This window comes from Ochotona curzoniae, unplaced genomic scaffold, assembly GCF_017591425.1.
Source record: "Ochotona curzoniae isolate NIBS_2020 unplaced genomic scaffold, NIBS_Ocur_1.0 contig_4105, whole genome shotgun sequence".
Taxonomy (NCBI): domain Eukaryota; kingdom Metazoa; phylum Chordata; class Mammalia; order Lagomorpha; family Ochotonidae; genus Ochotona; species Ochotona curzoniae.
In genome coordinates, this window is record NW_024466129.1 from 6,399,309 (window position 1) to 6,422,277 (window position 22,969).

A 22,969-nucleotide genomic window follows, 5' to 3' on the forward strand; every position below is an offset into this window, starting at 1 on the left:
AAGTCCCAGCTGTGCTTCCAGTTCAGCTTCTTGCTGACTCGTGGGAGGCATCGGGTGAATGCTCCCATTCTGACCTTTGCACGAGTTACATAGCATGGTGTGCCCATTCTAACAGTCATGCCGTTTGATTCGTTTCCTCTGGTTTGAATGTCATTCTTTAATGAGAGTTGACTGGTGGAAAACTTAGTGTTTTATCTGGGCATTTATTTTGCACTTGTTCTTGAGAAAGTGTTTGCTTAGGTATAGAGGTCTAGATTGGCAGTTAGTACGCCTAACACATTGAAGGTAGCATATCTGGTTCCTGAATTTTCTACTAATTTTTTTCTGAGAAGTCAGCACCCGGCCTCCTGGAGGTTCCTTTGAAGGCAGTGTCACGTTGGCCTCTGCTTGCCACTCTTGTTCTTCAGTTTTAATGTCATGTGCTGAAGTATGAATTTATTCTCATTCTCCTGCTTTATGTCTCACACCAGACTCCTTTTGGCAATGTTGGTAATTTTCATTAACTAGAAAATTCCTAGTTGTGTCTCCTTAATTATTGCATTTTCCAGTTTTGAAGTTATTCTCATTTTTTCCTTATTTTTTGAAACTCTAATTAGACATATGTTAAACTCAATTTTTCCCCTATTTTTTTTTTTACCTTTTATGTCTTATAGCTCCCTGCTTGTCCATGATGAATTCCAATTTTTCCACATTCTCTTCCACATTACTGATTCACGCTTTAATTCTATGTAATCTATTCAGCTATGATTTTTTTTAGTTATGGTTATTTTCACCTTTTAAATGTCTTGGTTCTGCATATTGCAGAGCTAGAAGAGTTTTTGCTGTAATGGCTTTGAAATTGGAAATATTTTACTAAAATCCCAGGGTTTGTTTCAGCGAATGTTGTTTCTGCCTTTTCTTGCCTGTGAGTCAGTATCCCTTTCTGTGTTTTTATCTTTGCACATGTATTGTTGTGATCATTGAAAATTCACTGTGAGAATGCTTGAATACAGGCTTGGGTGTATATTCCAGAGATTGCTCTGCCAAGTGTCTGGAGTTCCCACCAGCCTAGAACCATGTTGGTGTAAATCAACAACCTTTGACTTGTGGACCTGTCTGGTGTTAGGAAAACTGAGCTGCCAGTTGTTGTGAAGGCTGGTTACTCTGCCCCTACCCTGAGTGTGTGCTCCACAGTGACACAATTCAACGAAGGAAAGTTCTCCTTGAGGCCCCCTGAGGGTGGGTGGACCCCTTTGACTATTAGACTGTCAAAATCAAGTTCAAATTTGCCTACATTACCAGGCCCCCTGATAACATAAAGTAAGGCAAGGTAGGGTTTTGGGGTTTTTTTTTTTTTTTTGATACTTTTCCTTTTTATTTTGGTATGATAATTTGGTATTAGCTTAGCTTTAATGCTTTTTGAACATATTTTTAAAATTTTTTTCTGGGAATCTTGGTTTTTCTTTATGGTGGTTCTAATGGTCTAACTCACCATTTCTGAAAATCCAAATTTCTAATCAGATGCATTTTTTTCCATAATTATATTTTTTATTCTTTCTTCACTCCCTAATTATAAATATCTTCTCATGTGTTTTTCTAGTACTTTTTCTCTTAATTTTTTTCAGTTGAACTTGTGATTCTTCATGAATTCATTTTTGTGTGTGATTACTATAATCCATGTGTTAACCCACCATTTGAATTGAATGACTTGATTATTTTCAGGAACACTGGACATCCAAAGCCATTTTGCAGTTCCATAAATTGTGTGGTCTGAAGCCGTTGGTAGGGGTGGTGGATGAATACATAGACGGAGTCTTGAACATTTTTCTGTGTGATACATCCTCAAATGAAGATGTCTATTTCCATCATGTCCTGAGAACAGAAGGCCATGCTGTCGTGTGCCGAGAAAATGTTCCTTCTAAGGTAGAACAGTGTGCTTGGGTCTTGCAATCTCAGCATGTCAAGGTGCAGGAAAATGAAGATAGTTACTTTTGTCAGACACATTGGTGGGATTCCTGGCTCCTTGGGGCCAGTGCTGCTTCATCTCCAGGTGGCCTTAGCTGATGTCCTCTAAAGGAACCTTTAGTTTTTAAGGGATTGTACATGGTTATCAGAGGTTTCTTGTTTAAGAACAACACTCACATCTATATTTATCTATCTATATATCTGTATTGATGTTAAATTTTGAAAGAGGTGAAAGTGACAGCACAGAGAAAGCTTTAACTGTTAAGTTTTAGATGATAATGTTCTGTTATAGCATTTAAAAATTATGACTGCTGTTTCACCTTTTTTCCTCTTGATCATGTAATTCACCTTTCCTTTTTTTGATCCTAGGGTTTCAGAGACCTCAACCCGTTGGCGTTATACACCAAGTCCAGTAGTAAGGCCAAGGATATCTTGACAGAACTGGGTTACCCTTCCCAGCGGCATTATTTTAATGAAGATCGAGAGATAAGTCCTCAATCCAAAGAGAGTGAATTACACACCCTGGTAAAAGGCTTTTGTAAATATTATAATCATCTATATCACTGTAATTATTCTTATTTTCTAGGTTAGGAAATTGAGTCCCCCAAACTGAGTAAAGTAGAGGGCTTTTGCGGTGATGCCAGCAGTTGTGGTGTGCCCTGCCATTTGCTGGCTCTGACCCTTGCCTCTGGCCTCAGGCATGCCTCTCCCTGGTTGCTGTCTCTTAGGGGCTCACTGCCTCTGCTGCCCTGGGAACTGGGGACTTACCAAGTGCTGTTCTCCCTCTGTGCCGCACAGCCGCTGCTTAGGGTCCTCGCATTCTCTCTAAGGATTTAGGCAACCTGCCCTACTACCACAGAAATAATAAGATTAGATGTCTGTTTGTGTGTAATTTTCTGTCACTTAGTGAACTTGTATAAAATCTCAGCCCCTGTTGCGGGAGAGTGGAGAAATCTTCCATCACCCTAGAACGTGTGAGGAAGACGTGAAATATTAGTTACTCCTCACTAGGGTGTTGAGGATTTCTCTGCACACCCCTCCTAAAACTGTTCTGCACCTAAACTGTTGACATATGTCTTAGAGTTATAAGCCAGTCTAGACTACCCTAAAAAAAGCCAGGTTCAGCAAAATTATGCTTCAGTGCTATAAAATGCTAAATATTATAATGAAAATAGACACAAGACAGCTGAACAGCAATCTATAGCAATTTTAAGATGTATAGAACCCGGTTGTATATAAACTAAAATTGAAATGTCAATGAAGTAGTCACAGGATGTGGTTAAGAACTTGCATTTTTTTTAATATGTTGGTTACTTAGTACTATGTCAATTAATTCCATAACGTTATAAATTGTTGCTGATGTTATGTTGGGGCTTTTAATTGATCGGAATGATACTCTGCTGGCTCTACCTTCAGACCAGAGAGGTCTCCCCAACAAGCCGTTGAACTTATCTGCTAGACTCTGCTTGGTATATGCTTGCAATGAAAGAATCTCAACTGAACTTGAAGTAGGGTTATGCAACAAGGTGGAGGAATCCACCATGGGGGGAGGGCTAGGGGAGGGGTGGGGGGAATCCCAGTGCCTATAAAACTGTGCCATATAATACAATGCAATTAATAATTTTAAAAAAATCTCAGCCCCTGTTGTAAGTACTCATCTCTATTAGCTATTTTAATTTTTACAACAAACATAGGCCTATTATAGATAAAAAGAAAATACATGGAGCAAACTTAGTGTTTCTTCAACAAGTAAGTCTGTTTTGAGACTGATATTCCCATCAATAGGTACTGAGAATGCAAAAATGTTTAATTTGAGGACTGACAATCTGGTTTTTCTTCATTTTGTTACTGCAAGGTTTTTATTTTCTTTCAAAAAATGACAAAATATTTTGTTTCGTGTTTCATATATGTGACCTTTAAAAAGTTTGATTTGATTTACAAGGAGAGGACGAGAGACAGAGGCTGGCCACCTGCTGATTCACTGCCCAAATGGCTGTGATGGCCATAGCTGGACCAGGCAGAGCCAGGAGCTGCTTCTGGATCGCTGTGGGGTGCGGGGCCCAAGCACTGGGCCATATTCTGCTGCTTTTGCCAGGCATCAGCAGGGAGCTGCATTGGGAATTAAGCAGCTGGGACATGGACTAGTGCCCCTATGGCATGCGGGCTTTGCAGGTGGCAACTTTACCCATTGCACCATAGTGCTGGCCTCTATATCTTTTAAAATAAAATTATAAAGGTTCTGTGTTAACTGGATATTTTCTAGTTATTAGAAAGTGTGGAAAGACATTTTGCTAAAAGCTTGCTCTGTTGTGAAAAGTATTAATGTTTTCTGCTGCATGTTTTAAAGAATAAAAAGATTTTAGATTTCTAGTTAATATTATAAGTAACTGGCTTGTTTCACCGACACTGCTTTATTAAGCGTGCTTTTTTACTGAGTTTTAAGAATTTTGTTTACCGGGCCTGAAAGGATGGCTAAAACCCCCACTTTGCAAGCACCGGGATCTCATATTGGCACCAGTTTATTTCCCAGCTGCTCCACTTCCCATCCAGCTCTCTGCTTGTGGGCTGGAAAGCAGTTGAGGACGGTCTAAAGCCTTGGGAGCCTGCACCCATGTGGGAGACCTGGAAGAAGCTCCTGGCTCCCAGCTTTGGGTAGCCTCAGCTCTGGCCATTGCAGACACTTGGGGATGAAGCAGCGGATGAAATATCTTTTTTTCTTCTCTGTAAAATCTGCCTTTCCAATTAAAAAAAAAAAAAGATAAATCTTTTTTTAAAAATTGTTTTCTATTCTTTAAGTAGTGCTATTAATATGAACCTTTTTAAAATACATGTTTAGCTTTTTTTTTTTTAAAGATTTGTTTCAACTGGAAAGGCAGATTTACAGAGAGAAAGAGAGAGAGGAAAATCTTCCATCTGTTGGTTCACTCCCCGAATGGCCACAACAGCTGGGACTGAGCCAGTCTGAAGCCAGGGGTCAGGAGCTTCTTCCAGGTCTCTCACGCAGGTGTAGGGTCCTGAGGCTTTGGGGCATCCTCGACTGCTTTCCCAGGCCACAAGCAGGGAGCTGGATGGGAAGCAGGGCCGCCACGATATGAACTGGCACTCCTACACAATGCTCGTGCTTGGAAGCGGAGGCCAATTGAGCCATCACCCCAAGCCTGAATATGAACCTTTAACAGAATATCAATTCTGTGTTGATGCCTTCGATAAACCATTTGTCGATCTTGGAAATAAGACCTGTATAAGAGAAAAGGATTAAAGTGCCCCCTTGGCCACTCTAGTTGGTGTCTGGAAATAGCAAGACTCTCATTAGCCACACAGACACACACACCTCTGTAGCCCAGTCCATGCTTTTTAAGTTGTGTTGGCTCCTCTACTGCGTTGCTTAGTTTATGCTTGTAGTGTCTTTCCTGGAAACGTGCACTGTGTGAGCGAAGTGTGTGTCTGCCCCCTGTTCAGTGCCTCGGACCTGGGGCCCGTGCGTTCACCCTGTAATCCACAGAACTCTGGTGCAGCTGTCTGAGCATCCGTTGCCTGAAGTAGAGCGTAGAGCAGGATGAGAAGACCCAGAATCGGATAAAATTAGAAAATAATGTCATGTTGACATCGGTCGTAGCAGAAAGCGTTCCTTCTCCCAACTGATATTTACAGATGTTGATTTTAGAAACAACCTCAATGCAGAAAATAAATTTATTTCTTTTTCATATCTGCTAGCAAGTGATTAATGAAGAAAGGTCTGTACATCACCTTAAATCTGAATTAAAAGAACCATTAGAGGATCCAGAATTTAGTTCTTTGAAAACCCTTGAAAAGATCTGTGAAGATGATCCCAAAAGGTCCCTGCTGGAGCAAAAGGATCTGAAGGAAGAAAATGAGGTAGGAGAAGGAAGGCTGCTGCCTTGAGATCTTGATTGATGTCATCAGTTCTTGCATGAAGAGGGCTGGGGCGTGCTAGCTCCTCCTTTGTCCCTCGTGATTACAGCATCTGCTGCGGAGAAATTTGAGCTTCTGCCCTCAGCCGTCCACAGCTGTACTGCCTATTCTTGGTCACCAAAGTGGGAGGGTAGCGTCTGGTTTAGCTCCTGAAGAGTTACACCGTGAGAAGAAACCTCCAGGAAAGTGCTTACAGCATTTTGGAGATGACACTGGTTTTTATTTGCACACAGTGTAGATTCCCCCATCACCCCTTCCATACACATCCTGTTCTCCACAACAAGCGCTTTAGCGTTTCAGCTGCTGTTTCTAGTGTTTACCTGTGCAGTCCCAAGTATTCATATACTTCCCACTCGGAAGGAAGGGGCTCAGTCGCTTGCATACCTTCATCACTACACACAGGCGTGGCCTTCATCTTGCTGATACTGTGCATCACAGCTCCCTGTTCATAGGCATTCACTATTTACAAATGATAACATGCAGCATGACACCTTTTCCTCTCCCTCATAATTGTATTTTTTGGCAATCATTATTTGTTTTTAAATTAACATAGCAGCTACAAAAACATCATTGGAAAACGAATTAAAAGATGAGTCCTAGTGCAAAAAAGAAATTTAAATCCATGCATACTAGTGATTTCTAAAAAGTTCATGAAAAAATGTGTATTATAAAAAAAAAAACCCTTGCAGTAAGAATGGACATTCTTTTGTGTATTGTGGATTTTAATACATGTGTGGTTGTGTAACCAGCGCCACAGAGGCAGAAATTACGCTCACGTCACGTGATTCCTTCCTGCTACCCCTTTGTAATTATCCTCTCCTACATTTTCAATCCCTAGGTTCTCTCTGACTCTGGCTTCTCCTTTTCAGGATTGTCATATAAGTTGGATTGTGCGTGCAGCCTTTCCATACTGACCATGTCATTCAGCATGCACCTTTGAGATTCGTGCAAGTTGTTGCATGTGACTCAATAGTGCATAGCATTTGGTGGCTGGGTGTTGAGCATACACCACAGTTGGTGTATATGTTCACCCACTGGGGAAGAGTTCAGCTCTTTTAGATTTGGGGCAATTATAAATGGAGCTAGTGTACAGGTTTCTGTTTGAATGCTAGCTTCATTTAACTAAGGCAGATGCCAGGAGCAAGGTGGCTAGGTCATGTAATAAGTGTGACTAACTTTCCCTGGGCAACTGTTTTGGTCCTGTGATTCCAGTTGCTGCACGGCCTTGTAGCTCTTGGAACTGCTTTGATATTCACATTGGCTGTTCTCATAGGTGGCAGCTCTACAGTATGGCTTTCACTTGCATTTCCCTAATGATTAATGTTGTTGAACATCTGTGCTTACTCGCTGTCTGCCCATATGTTTTGATGAAATGTCTGTCCAAGTCATTTTGCAAATGTTTTGATTAGGTTTTTTTTTGTTTCCTTATTGTTGAGCTTTGCGAGTTCTTTGTGTCTGGACACTAGTCCTTTGTCAGGATTTTAAAATATTGTCTAACACAGCTTTTCATTCTGTTTCATGTAGCAAAAATTTTTAGTTTTGAGAAAATCCACTGTTAACATTTCCTATTATAGATGGTGTTTTCAGTGTCATGACATCACTAATTCACTTGGATACAAGGTGTAAGGCTTAGGTCAATGTTCATTTTGTTGCATAAAATGACTAGTCCAGCTTCCGATTGATCCATTTTGGAAAGCAGAGGATGCTGGACTTGAGCTCCTGCCACAAACACTGAAGGCCTGGGTTAAGGTCCTGGTTCCTGGTTTTCAGTCTGGCCCAGTCCCGCTATCGCAGCTGTCTGGGAGTGAACCAGCAGATGGGGGATTCTCTGTCCTCCGACTTATTAAAAACTGGGCTAGAGGGGCAAGTACTGTGATACAATGGATTAAACTGCCACATCCCAAATGAGAGTGCTAGCTCAAATCCCAACTGCTGACACAGGAGCATCCTATGATGACCCTAGGGCATGGGCCTCTGCCACCCCCGGGGAAGACCCAGATGGAACGCTTAACTCCTGGCTTCAGCCTGGTTCAGTCCTACTGGTTAGAAGCATGTAGACAGTGAACCAGAGAATGGGAGATTTCTCTATTCTCTATCCCTCTCTTCCTTTCAAGTGGATGAAAATAAGCATTTTTAAAAAATAGATATTTTCATATTCAGTGTAAAATTCTTTATTAATTTCCATTTTCCTCAGAAAGTGTTTTGTTAAATATTTGTATTTAATATTTGGTTGTTTGAATCATGAGAGATGGACAGAGATCTGTCTGCTGGTCATTTTCCAAGTGTCTTCAAAAGCCAGGGCTAGGTCAGCCCGGGGTCACAAGCCCAGAACTGAGTCTGGGTATCCCAAGCTCAGGGCCTGTTCCTTCCTGCTAAGCAGAAGCAGAAATCTGGAGTGCAAGTTGAATTGGGACTTGATCCTAGGTACTCCTACATGAAATGTGTACGCCAAGCAGCATTTCAACTGTGGTACCAAATGCCCCTCTCCTTTTTAAGTTATTTGAAAGGCAGAGTTACATCGATTAATTGGCTGTTTTTCTAGCCACTGATTCAGTCTCCAAATGGTTGCAATGATCTGAAGCCAAGAATCTGGTACTGCAGGTCTCCCACATGGATGGCAGGGGTCCAAGCACTAAAGCCGTCTTTACCAGGGAGCTGGATTGGAAGAGGAGAGGCTAGGACTCGAACAAGCACTCACATGGGATGCTGGCAACATGGATAGCTGCTTCTTCCCCCCCCCCCCCCGCCCACTACAACACTGGCCTCACCCTGCCCCTCTGTTATCACGCTTACTCCACCCTCAGTTTCATCCTTCAGAATGTCCTCGTGGTCTCCCTGGCCCTCTGACAAGCAGGAGAGGCTATGGAATCTCACTGCTTCTTCTGGGAACTTTTAACCAGTCTCTCTCTGTTCCCATTTAACCCCCTAACTTGCAAAAACCTTGGCATATGAATTCCTGAACATTTACGGTATAAATTCCAGAAGGAAAAGAGCAGTAACTTGTGTATTCAAGCAGCTGACCTCACCTGAAGTCTGGAAAGCTATGAAACTTGACTTATAAATGCCATTCATTTAGGAACTGTGACTGACACCTTCCTTTGTTTTCTGATGCGTTTCAGGACGAGATCCCCAGTGGAATGCCGTACCTGGAGTCAGTGACCATAGGTGATGATGTCTGGGATGAGAACTGGTTACCACTGCAGGCCAAAATGGGGAAAGGAGATGACGCTGGCTTCGGGATGCCCACCGCTAGCCCTGGTGGAGACGAGTGTCCACCCTGTGAAGAAATACCCCAGGAGGTTAGAGCCGCGCTCACGGAAGTCAGATCACTGTCCTGTAATTGCCTGGGCCTTAAGAAAGCTGCACATGGGGAAGTTCCACAGGATTTATCAGGCCCTAGTTAAAAAGAATACATGGGTTTTTAAAATAGTATCTGTAGGCAAGGGAAGAGAAGGTAGAGGCGAGACCAGCCTGTGGGCCTCTTGCACATATCGGCACTCTCTGTTTTTGCACTTGCCAAGGCCTTCGGATCTGTGAATAGCTAAATCAACAGAAGTCTCTGTTTTTATTTTGTTGCTTGAACTTTTTAATATAGCCTCCAGATTTGTGCAACCAGAATGTTTGTTAGTATTGGCCCTGACGATACATTTAAATTTTATTTTCCACTGGTTGTATAAAAGAAGAAATACTTAAAGTTGTATTTATCCCACTTAGATTCTCGGTGATCTTGAAAAATCATTTAGCCATGAAAATGCTGTGAAAGAAAATATATACAGAGCTGTATTTCTTTTTATGAGAGGCATGTGTTCACAGTAGTTAGTTAGGAGCTATGGTTCGGGAACCGCTGCTTCTCAGCTGATTATTGCTGTTTGCTCTAGGATAGGTGCTTTTCTGTACCCAAAGATGCGTGGGATGATAAACGTCATGTGGCAGCCCTCAGGCCCTGAAAACGGAGTGAAAGTAGAAGGACTGGGTGTCCAGGACCACAACACTGGCACAGCTGGCACAGCTGGCATTCAGAGGCTGAGTGCTGCCATGCGTTCCTGAGACGCTGATGGGCAATGGCAAGTTGGTAAAACACATACATGTTCATTTTAAAACTAATTTCTTTTTTAAAAAGATTTATTTTAATGTTTATTGGAAAGTTAGTTGATTCACTCCCCAAGTGGCCTCAAGGCCAGAGCTGAGCCCTCCTGAAGCCAGGAGCCTCTTCCGGGTCTCCCACGCAGGTGCAGGGTCCCAAGGCTTTGGGCTGTCCTCGACTGCTTTCCCAGGCCACAAGCAGGGAGCTGGATGAGAAACGGGGCTGCGTGGATTAGAACCGGCGCCCATATGGGATCCTGGCCTGTTGCAGGGCACTACTGTGCCGGGCCCTAAAATTCATTTAAATTAAATAATTACTTTGAAAAAAGATACTAAATCTTGAAAGTTTGTGTCCAGAAGATGCAGGATAACTGATTGATGTTGAACCTCTTAGAGAGATAGAGCAAGAATATGTTTTCCTATAACTTGGTCATAAATTTTAAGCCTTCAATCTATATTATGATATACACTGATTTCTTCTGTTTCTTTAACAGAAGGCAATAACTGGCACACAAGCTCTTTGTTCCATGGTTAGCAAATAGGTGATGAGTGTGCTAAGTGTAGGACAATTTGTAGGACTCAGGAGATGTGACTATAGGCTTTTGGCTTCGGCTTGGCTCAGCTCCGCCGTTGCAGCCAGTTGGGGAGTGAATCAGCTGATGGAAGAGCTTTCTCTGTCTTTCCTCATCTATATATAATTTTCCAATAAAAATAAATAAATAGTTAAAGAAGAAGAAAATAAAAGGCTGAGGTTTAATGAGTTGAAAAGCAGATGTGGCAGACAGCCTTCTGAGTGACCTGTGTCCTGCAGGATGGGTGTGCAGAGGTCAGCCCCAGAAATGGTCAGCCCCAGAAAAGGTCACCCAGGGCATGGATTTAGCTGCAGTATTACGTATTCTTTTATTGTAGCCTTTAAATGGTTTTCCTTAATGTAATTCTAATATCATTGTAATTCATTATATAAAGTGTTCAGTTCACTACAGTTAGCCTATAGAGCCACCTTAGAACATTTTAATCAAATTCCCCCCGCCTAAGAAAAGCCATTACAGCAGGTAACAACGACATGCCTTAACCATCTTGTCACAACTTTAAACAACTTTTATCTGCTTTTTGCCTCTCTCTACTCGCCATTGTGCGGAGTTCCTAATGATAAATGCCGTATGGCAGACGGTCCCTGGTGGTTGTCTTCTCCCACTTGCGGTCATGTCTTTGAGCAGGTTCATCGTGTGTTGCATGAATCAGTACTTCAGCCTGTTCCTTGATAGCTGAGTGACAGCTCCATGATATACCAGATTCTACTTATCCATCCATGATGTAATTAGAATTTCGCTGTTTTCACATTCTGGCAACTATGAATAATACTGCTGAGAGGTTCAAGTGTAAGTTTGCATGTAGCTGTGTGTTTCTATTTTTCTAGACATTTAAATAGTCAGGAGTGGAGTTTCTAGATTATAAGGTAACTGTAGGTTGTTTCAAAGTATGTATGTATTTAAAAAGCAGAGTAACAGGAAAATGGGGAGAGAGAGAGAATCAACGTTTCATCTGTTGTTTCACTCCTCAGATGGCTACAGTACCCTGTCTCAGTTGCTGACATACAGAGTACTCTCATCGACTGCTTATCTTTGAAAGGAGAAAGTTCCCTGAGGAGAGAGAGCTTCCTTCTTTAGTTCACTCTGCAAAGAGCTGCAACAGCTGGGACTAGGACAGCATGAAGCCAGGGGCTGGGAGCTTCCTCCTGGTCTCCCACAGGGGTGGCAGTGGCCCAAACACCTGGCCATCTCCTGTCTAACAGGCGCATTAGGAAGTTAGATCAGAGGTGGATTAGCCAGGGTGCAAACTGGCACCCATTTGAAATATCAGCACTGCAGGCAGCAGCTTAACTCATTATGCCACAAAAATATGCCATGCTTACCTTTCCAAGTACAGTGCAACAAGCAGAACCACCTGGATCCGTGTTGACTTACAACCCGCTCTGTTTCAAGAGGGTAAACTGCCTTGGCCTGGGATGCACACGAGGATTCACAGACTGAATGATGGAATGAAAAGGAAAAGGATGTTAGGAAGAAAAGGGGTCCCGTAGAGACCTGAGAAACAGGAGTTAACATTAGCCTCGAGAGATGGAAATGAAACACAACTTCTCTGCACTAGAAAACTCCCTTTTACAGGAAAGGGGAAATGTAATGACAGCTCTGCAACAGAAGGTCATAGAGTTAACCTGGGCTTCCTGTCCCAGTCGCTGGCTGTGCCACACAGCGAGGTGTTAATGAGCAGGCGCCCTTCTTCCTGAACAGTATCTACACATCAGAAGTTTAAACTAGGGAAGCAGTCACGGCTGCTGCTGCAGAGCTCCCCAGCTGATGCTGTACTTGTACCTTCCCTTTTCTTCAGCAGTTCAGAAATACCTCTGTTAGAGTGTGCTTCTGGAAACAGCATCTTGCTCACTCACATAGTGCTGAATCCTGACGACAGGCTGAGGAACTAAGGGCTGTTATGATTCCCATTTTACAGATGCCAGAACTGAGGCAAAAACTGGAGTGATTCGGCCCAAGGTCACATAACTAGTAAGAAGCGCCAAAGCCCAAATTTAACTGGTGTGGCTTAGCAGTGTGTGCTGTCAAGCATTGTGCTGAATTAGTTGTGCTTGGGAGTATCAAAGGCCTTCTGTGCCTTTAAGGTGCTGCCAGTGACTGCAGTAACCAGAGCTAGGCCAGGCTGAAGCCAGGACCTCCTTCCAGGTCTCCCACATGTAGGCACAGGGACCCAAGCACTGGGACCATCTGCTGCTTTCCCAGCTGCGTGAGCAGGGAGCTAGATTGGAAGTGGAGCAGCTGGGACTCAAACCTGTGCCCATGTGGGATGCTTTTCCTGTTACACCACAATGCCACCCCATTTATTATTTTTCATTGTTGCGCCTTGGAGTTGTTTGTTCCTAGCCTGCTAAAGCTTGCAAAGAGCACCTGAGGCTCTGCGGAGACCAGTAGCGCTCTCTCCAAGTCAGAAAGTCACCACACCTGAAAGAAGCAAGGAAGGCAGAGAGAAGGCAGGTTTATCCTTTTTCTCATACTCACTCTGAAATGCAAGAGGCAGAGACCACAGAGAACCATGCCCTGCCCCTTAGGCCTTCCCCTACTGCTGGATTCCCTGTAAAGTGTCTGGGGACCCTGAGATGGATACCCCTGGCAACCCTACTGCTTATTCAGATTGTTCATCAGAGCAGTACCACACACGGGTGTGTCACATGGGCCAGGTGCACATTAAATACAGCCCGTGGGCTGAGCGAAGCTAAGGCACTTGCATTCCCTGTGGCGTCACAATGGCATTTGAAAGAATCTGACATTGCACATGTCTAAAGAAAACTGCAAAAGGTTGTGGCGCATGCATGCCAGTGTCTCTGTCAAGAGTTGCCCTGGTGGGAAGCAGTGGAAGGGATCCACTGAGAATGTCAGAAAAGTGTCCTACACACAGCTGATGCCAGCAAGCACACATGGGCCTGGAAGCAATGAATGAGCAGCCCACAAAGGAGCAGGTGCAGCCAGCAGCACCCCAGGGTGCCAGACCACTGCTGCAGCCCTGCAGCAGTAGGGAGAAGTGGGATGGCTCCGGGTTGGGACTGAAACAGGGCTGTGAGAGAAGGCCTCAAGAAACTTAGAGGAAAAGAACAGTTACCAGGGGCCTTATAAATTGGTGATTGAGAATAAGATATGGCTTTTTAACAATTTTTTTAAAGTATTGGGTGGGCGGGCATTCAGTGCAGTGCGTTAAGCCACCACATCACATGTTGGATGGCTTGGTGAAGGCCCAGCCACTCTCTTGTCAATATATGTGGGAGGCAGCTAATGATGACCCAAGTACTCGGGTGGGAGCCCCAGATGGTGTTGTGGGTTCTGCATTAGGACATGGTCTTTAAAAATGCTCTTTGAAAGATTTATTTATTTATTTGAAAGGCAGAGTTGCAGGGAGAGAAAGGGAGAGAGAGATTCTGTCCACTGGCTTTCATCCAAGATGGCCACGGCAGCTGGAGCTGGGCTGCTGCAGAATCGGGAGCTTCCGAGTGTTCCTCATGGGCACCCGCCTTCCTCTGGTGCTCTCCCAGGCACATTAGCAGGAAGCTGGTCTGGAAGTGGAGCAGCTGGGACTCAGAACCAGTGCCCATGTGGGATGTTAGCACTGCAGCCACTGACTTAACGTGCTGTAGCACAGTGCTCGCCGCTGGGGTCTGGTCATTACCACCTACTAAAGTGGACGCTGGGACTCCTGGGCCTTCATTGTGCCCATCTGCAAAGCCCAACTAGGATGAGTGAGCTTACCTGTTTTAACATATTATGATAACAGTAAAATTTGCTTTTTACGGCTTTATCAAAAGGACTCACTGATGCTCAGAACTCTACATTGTTAAAATGAGGGTAACAGTCCAAGTAACATGTATTGTGTAAGAAAGTGAAGAGTCTCTCTCTTCTGTGTACTCGCGCAGTGTGTGACTTGTGAGACTCAGTTAGTGAAGCATCGTGAAGTAAAAATCTGAATCCAGGTATTCTCTGAAGTAGCAAGCATATGGTTGCAATTATAGGTATCTGAAGTCTAAGTGTTGCATTTTGCTACTAAAAAAAGATTATAAGAAAAACCACTTGAAAAAATATTTTTCATATAAACCACATTTATGCCAACCACTTTTAAAAATAAGATACTACCAGGGTCAGTACAACAGCTCAATGGCTAATTCTGCACCTCCAAATGTGGCATCCCAAATGGGCCCTGGTTTGTGTCTGAGCTCTCCACTTCCCATCCAGCTCCCTGCTTGTGGTCTGGGAAAGCAGTGGAGGATGGCTCAAGTCCTTGACCCTGTACCCATGTGGGAGACTCAGAAGAAGCTCTTGGCTTTGGCTCAGCTCAGCCATCTGGGGAGGGAGCCAGTGGTGGGAAAAATCTTTGTTTTTCCTTCTCTTTGTAAATTTGTGTTTCCAATAAAAATAAAAATCTTTTTTAAAAGGTGCTATGGATTTTAAATCTGTCTTATATGAGAGACACAGCTATCCCATCTTCTAGTTCATTCTCCAAAAACCTGCAACAGCCTTGGCTGGGCCTGGCCAAAACCAGGAGCTGAGAACGGCACCCAGTTCTCATGCAGTTGGTGAGGACTGTGCCTCGATTTTAGCTGAAGTTTAGTCCAACATTGATCTAACTGGTACCTGCTGAGGAGAGTCCTTTGTGCTCCCTGTCACGGTGCGTGGCACAGGGTGCAGCTGGTGCCTGCCTCTGTGGCTGCCTTTGTGTGAGCTCTTCCCTGATGGAGGGGTGCAGCTCTTTGGGAGTCAGTCCTCTGCCTGGAGGCGGGCGGGCAGAGGAGGGGCACAGAGAGCACAGGCTAGCCTGAGTCCAGACCTGCACTCCTGCCGAGTACAAAAACCTCCCTGCATAAGGCGCATGCACCGACCAGTCATGTGCGCGCTGGTGCAGAGGTGCAAGACACATGCCACACTACATGTCGCCCCCGTGTCCTGCCACACTCAGTACACAGCGCTGATAGAATAGGGTCAGGAGGCATTCATTGTTTTCTAGAGTGTCTAGCTTCTTGAAATTGAGATGTTTAATGGTGGAAAAAATTATTTCCATTTGGCATGTAAGGAAAGTAAAAGGACTAAATTTTTCTTGTTCTACTAAGTTACTTTTCACGCCTTTATCCTGTTTTTGCCATCCTGCAGCAGCAGCTGAGTCTAAAGGAGCCCTCCGATTGCTCCACACTGCCCAAACTGGAGGAGTTCTATGTCTCTCTGATCCAGTCACAGCAGTTAGCAGAAGGGAGCCCCTTTGAACCTGACAGCGCCCAGGGGCAGCCAAAGCCAATCCAGCTCTCTCCAGCAGCGCTCGACTCGCCTCCTGCAGCGTTGGACTCCCCAGAAAATCACCACGGCTCTGGTAGGCTGACATTTGCTTGCGCGTGCTTGCCAGCTGAGGGTCACAGTGCAAGGCTGTGCTGTGTCTCTTTCAGATACACCTGCAAGGATGTAGGCTTATTTTGAAGCTCAGCTGTTCCCTTTAACTTTGCCACTCTTCTTTCTTGGAATTACTTTGGGGTACTTCCCGTTCATATGGAGTCACGCTTGCCAGCTGTGAGTGCAGTTTGAGGGTTTGACACGTGTGTGCACTTGGGCCACCGTCACAGTCAAGCGTTTCCTCCTTTGCAGTCATTCCCTGCACCTGCTTGCCGACCTCCTGCGTGTCACACTGCCCTCGGGAGGATCACGGAATGTGCGGATTCTATGAATGGCTCAATTTAGAGTTCCATTTATCCTGTAATTAATACCAAAACTTTGATCCTCTTTAATGCTGAGAGTTCTGCTGTGTTGGCAGAATGCGGTTTATGGATATCCTGCAGTTTTTTTGTTTACCAGTTGGTGGATGTCTGCATTGCTCCTGGGAACATTTGCACACAGCTCTTTGTGTAAACTCGTTTTATTTGCATTCAGTGTAGGAGTGGATATGCTAGGTCAATGGTAACTTCATTTTTCACCTTGTAAAAAATTGCCAAAATGTTTTCCAAAATGGTCGTACCATTTTTGCATTCCTGCCAACAAGGCGTAAAAAATTCTGACACTTGCACAACCTTGCCCACTGATGGCATTTCAGTCTTTTCAAATTCTGCCAGTCTAGTGAGTTATGTAGTAATGTATTGTTTGCGTTTTCCTGGTGACCATGATTTTGCTCATCTTTGCATATTCTTATTTTCCATTCATCTTTAGTTAGCTGCCTGTCCAAGTATTTACTCATTTTTAAAATTATGTTATCTTCTTACCTACTTGTACAATTTTATCATGTGCACAAGTCCAAGAGCAAAACTGTTTTCACTGTGATTAAGCCGAGTATGATGCTTCGTAAATGTAGCTTTCTGTGTATTTTTGGGTGCTGTACTCAGCCTGCGGCCTGTCACCGTGTAGTCCGGGGCGTCCATCTTGTTTGGAGTCCCATTCTGCTCTCCACCTCTGGGGTTTGGGTGGGGTTTTAGACATTCACCTTTCATTTCCTCCACATCGGCCTTAGGATTTCCCCTGCCTTCTGGAATGCATGGAGGATCCTGATGTAGACACCACGTGGAACGCGCTCATCCTCTGCCGATTTGGCCTCTGATTATGGCTTCTGTGCCCTTGCTCCTTTGTGTTTCTTGTAGTTCTTCTGGAATGCCAGACTATGAATTTCTACATTGTTGGCTGGATTTCTGCCTTCATTTCATTCCTTCCTATCTGTCTTTTGAAGGAAGGGGGATGATTGAATTCCCCAGAACTGTCTTCTTCCACCTTCTGTTAGGTTTCATTAGCCCCATCTCATCCTAGTTCAGCCCACTGTGTAGGCAATGCCCTGGTGCGGTCTGGATGGGCTTGATGTCAAGTATGTTGGGGTGTCTTCACACACTAGCCCCACCGTAAGCCCTCCTGATATTCTGATAGGTTTTTCCAAGGCCTTAGCAGTTCCTCCCACACACGAGCCAGGTCACTGCTCAGCTAAGCATCGGGACCCCTATCCTGCAGGTGCCCAGCCCAGCTGCCGCTCTCTGCACCTGCCTCCGCTCCAGACCCCTATCCTGCAGGTGCCCGGCTGCCGCTCTCTGCCTGCCTCCCCTCCAGACCCCCGTCCTGCAGGTGCCCGGCTGCCGCTCTCTGCCTGCCTCCCCTCCAGACCCCCGTCCTGCAGGTGCTGGTCAGGAAGGCCTCAGGCTCAGTTTGGATCTTTCTTTTTTTTTTTTTTTTTTTTTTTTAGATTTATTTTTATTATTTTTTCATTGGAAAGGCAGATATACAGAGGAGAGACAGAGAGGAAGATCTTCCGTCCGATGATTCACTCCCCAAGTGAGCGCAACGGGCCGATACTATGCCGATCCGAAGCCAGGAGCCTCTTCGGGGTCTCCCACGCGGGTGCAGGTTCCCAAAGCTTTGGGCCGTCCTCGACTGCTTTCCCAGGCCACAGGCAGGGAGCTGGAAGGGAAGCGGGGCTGCCAGGATTAGAACCGGCGCCCATATGGGATCCCGGGCGTGCAAGGCGAGGACCTTTAACCACTTGCGCCACCGCGCCGGGCCCGTTTGGATCTTTCTTACTAGATCATTGCATGACTGTTTTTACCAGCCGTGACCTGAGGTGCTCAGAGTTTGCTTCTCATCTCCTGGCTCACGGCCCTGCGTGCTGTTCCGTGTCTGACAGCCATTGTTCCACACATTTTGTCAAAGTTTCCATTGATCTCTGTTACATAGCATCATGGTGAAAAGTACAGATTGTGCTTTTTAAATTTTTTGGTCACCTGGCCCTCTTCTCATGTGTTTATACCCAACATTTCCTTTTAAAAAGTCTTTAGTAAGAATAGCCATCTCCTTTCCTGATTTCTGGTATTAATTACAGTTTTATGATTAGAAAAACCTTTAAGAAAAACCATTCAAATCCTACTTGAACAAAACTCACCACAAACATATGGGGCATCTACCACCTGCCCCTCTGCTAGATGCTAGAGAGGCAAAGATGGGTAGAGCACTGGATGAAGTTTCCCTGCGGTTTTTTTTTTTTTTAGATTTATTTTATTTTCATTACTAAGTCATATATACAGAAAGGAGGAGATACAGAGAGGAAGATCTTCCATCTGCTGATTCACTCCCCAAGTGGTCGCAATGGCCGGTGCTGCACTGATCCAGAGCCAGGAGCCAGGAGCTTCTTCCAGGTCTCTTACACAGCTGCAGGGTCCCAAGTCTTTGGGCTTTCCTCCACTGCTTTCCCAGACCACAAGAAGGGAGCTGGGTGGGAAGTGGAGCTGCCGGGATTAGAACCGGCGCCCATATGGGATCCCGGCGCGTTCAAAGCAAGGACTTTAGCTGCTAAGCCACGGCACTGGGCCCGAGGGTTTTGTTTGATCCATGGTTTTAAGATCTAGAGCAGTGCTAAACTGTAGCCAGTGAACTTCAACCTGTGGGGTGTCTGCAGTGATGGACTGCAGGAAGAGCTTGTCCGGAACTGGCCACACAAATATGTTGACCGAGATGGCAGCCAAAGCTTCTCTCAGTGGTGGGAAGGTGGGGAGCGGGCAGGGCAGGACACTACATTGTTCACAGGTCACCCCTTCATTTCCACGTGTGGCTCACCCTCCTCGTGGTCATGTGTCGCTCCCACACAGAACAGAGCGTGATTGTTGCGGTGTTGGTAAGGACCGGGTGGCAGCGCTTGTGGGAACCTCTGCAAAGGCCCTCCTGTGTGTTCTTTCATTTTAGTGGAAAGCTCTCCAGGAAGCCTCAAGAGTGAGGGTGTTTCTGGTAGCCACGCCATCACTGTGTTCAAGGACAAGGTACAAGGGGCCATGGACCAGCTCTCTCTGATTTTGTCTCCCGAACACCAGATTTCCCAGAAACTCTACATTCCTCGGAGCACAGCCACTGCTGCCTTGGGAGCCGCTGCCCGGCTGGCCACGTCCCAGAGTCTCCTGCTCTGGTACCCCAGTGTGAAAAGGATGGAAGCCTGAAAGGAGGGGAGGGCCAGGGCAGACAGAGGGCTGGAGGGCCTCAGGGTGAAGTGGGGCTGAAGCAAGGTGCTGTTGATGCTTTTGTTTTTCTGAGTGGCTATATATTAGCTTTATTATACTAACAATCCACTTTGAGATGTAAGGATTGATATTTAATGGTTTCATTTTTTATTGATTATTCTGTAGTTGAGCTTTGTTTTTAGTGCAGTAGTTTAAACGAGCTTTTGTTTTTTTGTTTGTGTATCTTTTCCTTGTACATATCATGACTGATAAATGAAAAGTGAAAAGTAAAATTTCATGATCCATATTTAGCTGGACAAAAATATTGTCACCTCCTTTTCTTTAGAAAAAGAATGTCTGGATTTTAAGGTATCTGCTTTCTAATTTGAAGTCTTATGTCACAGGTCATCATTATTTCTCTGAAATATTGAAATCTGTAATAAAAAGTCCACACCTTGAAGTTTGGGTCATATAAATAATATAGCGGAAAATGCAGTTGCCTTCAGCAGAAGCTATTCCTGAGCCGCAGCCACAGCCCTCTGCAGTGCCCTCAGTGCCCGGGCACCTCGGGGGCCACAGCCCTCCGCAGTGCCCTCAGTGCCCGGGAGCCTCAGGGGCCCGCAGCCCTCTGCAGTGCCCTCAGTGCCCGGGCACCTCGGGGAGCCACAGCCCTCCGCAGTGCCCTCAGTGCCCAGGAGCCTCAGGGACCCGCAGCCCTCCGCAGTGCCCTCAGTGCCCGGGCACTTCGGGGGCCTGCAGCCCTCTGCAGTGCCCTCAGTGCCCGGGCACCTTGGGGGCCACAGCCCTCTGCAGTGCCCTCAGTGCCCGGGCACCTCGGGGGGGAGGCACAGGAGCTGGACGGTGGCAGTGGCAAAGCATGTATAGGACTTGACACACTCTCAAGTCAAATTGTGTGAAATACATCATGACAGTTCTCTTAGCTCACGGCGTAAATCATCACTAGAAAGAATGCAAGTGACACTCACTCCTTTGGGCTGAAGTTCCATACTCACCCTCACATTGTTTTACTCCTGGAGTGAACTCCCCATTCAGAATTGGTTCTGAAAGTGTTAAGTACTCCTAACACTTGCTCTTCATCTGCACATAGCACAGCCGTGCAGACCCGACCTCCTGTTGGTCTTGGGCCGGACAAAGCTGTCAATTTAAAAATTAGCCTGCTGTAGACTTAGTGAATTTCAGATCCTGCCTTTGATTGCCTTGGCAAAATGGGACCAAATGATTTTGCCAGATTTGTATGTCCTATGGGCTGGATGTTCCCCTCCTGATTTGAAATGTTATTGCTAAACCTTTAAGCAGTGATGAAGCAAAGTTAACCCAAAGTGTAATAATTTTCCCTTTAGAATCCTTAGAATGTGCTTGGATTCCCGGAGCTCAGCGGTCTGCCCAAGGGAAACTGCAGCTCCTCCTTGTGCACTTTAAATGACCGCAAGCCAGAAGACCCAATCCAGAAGAACAGTGGTTCTGAGGCTGAACAGACCCTAGCTATTCAGGGGACAGAGGGACCAATTTACAAAGATCTCGTATTCTTGACCCTAAAGAGTGAGCCAGTGGTACAGTTAGATCTGAAAACCAGGGCATCGTAAGGAGTGAGCAGCCAGCACATCCCGATCGTCCTCAGTTTGCTGTGCGCCTACACTGAGTCTCAAGGCTTTCCTAGGAGATGTTTGATACCCTCTCAGAATTGACCTTACAATGGTGCCAAGGAAATGGTTTGTCCATAATTTTTCAGGAGCCATCACAAAGACGCTGAAAACATTGTCACCTTGCATAGCCTGTTCGGACCTTGACCTGCCCTGAGAAGTCAGCTCAATCCATACACTTTGAATTTAGCCTCATTCCTACCAGCTGTCCTCTGTCACATGCAATTAGTCACCAGTTACCAAGGTTTGGTGTCACTGGCCTGCTGGAGCCGGGATCGTTTAAACTCTGCTTTCACTTGGTGTGTGATCCAAAGAACTTTAGTTATGTAACAATACAAAATGTGTATACTTGGAAAATAGGTTTGTCTCTCACTGACTAAAACATTTGCCTTCATTTTTGCCATGATCTCTTTTTTTTTTTTAGGCACCTTAGCCTTATAAACCTTTGCTTTATTGTAGACATTAGGTCACATTGGAGCTACTTTATAAGCTGCGAACAGCTGGGTTCCAAAGACTCATGTCTGTTCTCGTGTTTATGGTGGTATGTCAGGTCCTTTGAAGCCGCCATCCAAGTGCTTAAGCCCAATTTTAGTCCCATCCAGATGTCAGATGCCAGACCTCACCCCTCCGACTCACACACTCAGCCGCCTCCTTGATTCCTCACCCGGAGCCGTTGCTGCAGCCTGCGGCCAAGGGCAGCTTGCTTCCAGGTGGTTCCCATTTGGAAAACTTGCCCTTCATCCATCCGTCCAGCAGACCGCGTGGGAAGACCTCTCGCAGGTGCCGAATGTACTCCCATGACAGCGGCTTTCCGTTAAGTCCGTCTCTAGGTGAGAGGAGACCCCCATGGGATGCCTTCCCCCCCCCCCACGGGATGCCTTCCCCGAGGGTGACTGTCTCCTTGGAAGGAGAAAGCAAGCACATATACAAGCAAGGTCAGAGTGTTTCTTCTTCACTTTGGATTTTCAAAGTAGTGCTGCTCACTGTGCAGGGCAGAGAGCTGACGAGGGATGGGATGTTGGGCTAACGCGGGGTGATCACACCCAGCGGACGCCACGTCGCAGGCCGAGCGAGAGCAGGTGAAGGTCAGGTAGACTGTTTTGGCTGTTGATGCAGGTTTATCTTTGCTGAACCTTTCAGAAACGCTGATTAATTTCTGTTAGCAGTAATCAGCTGTTGCCTTCACATGAGGCTCAGCAACAACTGCATCTCAAAAGGTTAAGGAGTCCTGGTGAGCCTGCAACAGAAACCAAGTCACTGTGGAAAGTGTTGTTAGTTAGTAAACATGCGTCCTCTGCTGGCTTCTCGGGCTGTTTTCAGAATTAGCCATCCTGGATGTTGTGGGTCAACCCACCTGGCACCCAGCTTCTGACAGCAGCTGAAAGAGGAGGTCTCGTAGCGTCATGCACGTCAGCTACGTTCAGAGGCCAGCTCCCGCTGAACCTGCCTTGTCTCTGAGCAGATCACGAGCGTAGCATGCGTAAGACAAAGCCTTGCTACAGCTTGATAGAACTAGCTTCTTAACGAGTTCCCAAGTTTCTGTAAGTTACGGACAATCCATCCCTCACTTCCATTCCAGTCGTTAACTTTCAGCAAGTGTCAGACACAAAGGGCTGGCTCCTACAGCACGCACATGCCTACAGAATTGTTCCACGATTTCTAGGGCTGTTTATTGTGTCCAGACTTGCAAGCTATAATTTTGGAGATTTAAAGATTAAAATTAAGGTTTCTGTTCTTTTAAAAACAGCATTATGTGACAAAATGGGGTTTTAAACAATAATGCAACCAGAGGTGGTGTCACCAGCTTTGCTTTCACCTGGGGGAGCTCTCAGAAAGCACCTCCCGCCTTGGACCAGCTGCC

General features: G+C 45.5%; 1 protein-coding gene across 1 annotated transcript in view; it reads left to right on the forward strand.

Annotated features, from left to right (window-relative positions):
* The window catches only part of TDRD5 (tudor domain containing 5), a 53,784-nt gene extending 34,337 nt beyond the window's left edge, over nt 1-19,447 (forward strand). The window contains 7 exon segments of the mRNA XM_040984232.1: nt 1,702-1,902; nt 2,314-2,469; nt 8,997-9,176; nt 9,756-9,797; nt 9,799-9,885; nt 15,660-15,873; nt 19,200-19,447. Coding sequence (XP_040840166.1) covers nt 1,702-1,902; nt 2,314-2,469; nt 8,997-9,176; nt 9,756-9,797; nt 9,799-9,885; nt 15,660-15,873; nt 19,200-19,447 — 1,128 coding nt within the window.
* Nucleotides 19,448-22,969: the final 3,522 nt, after the last annotated feature.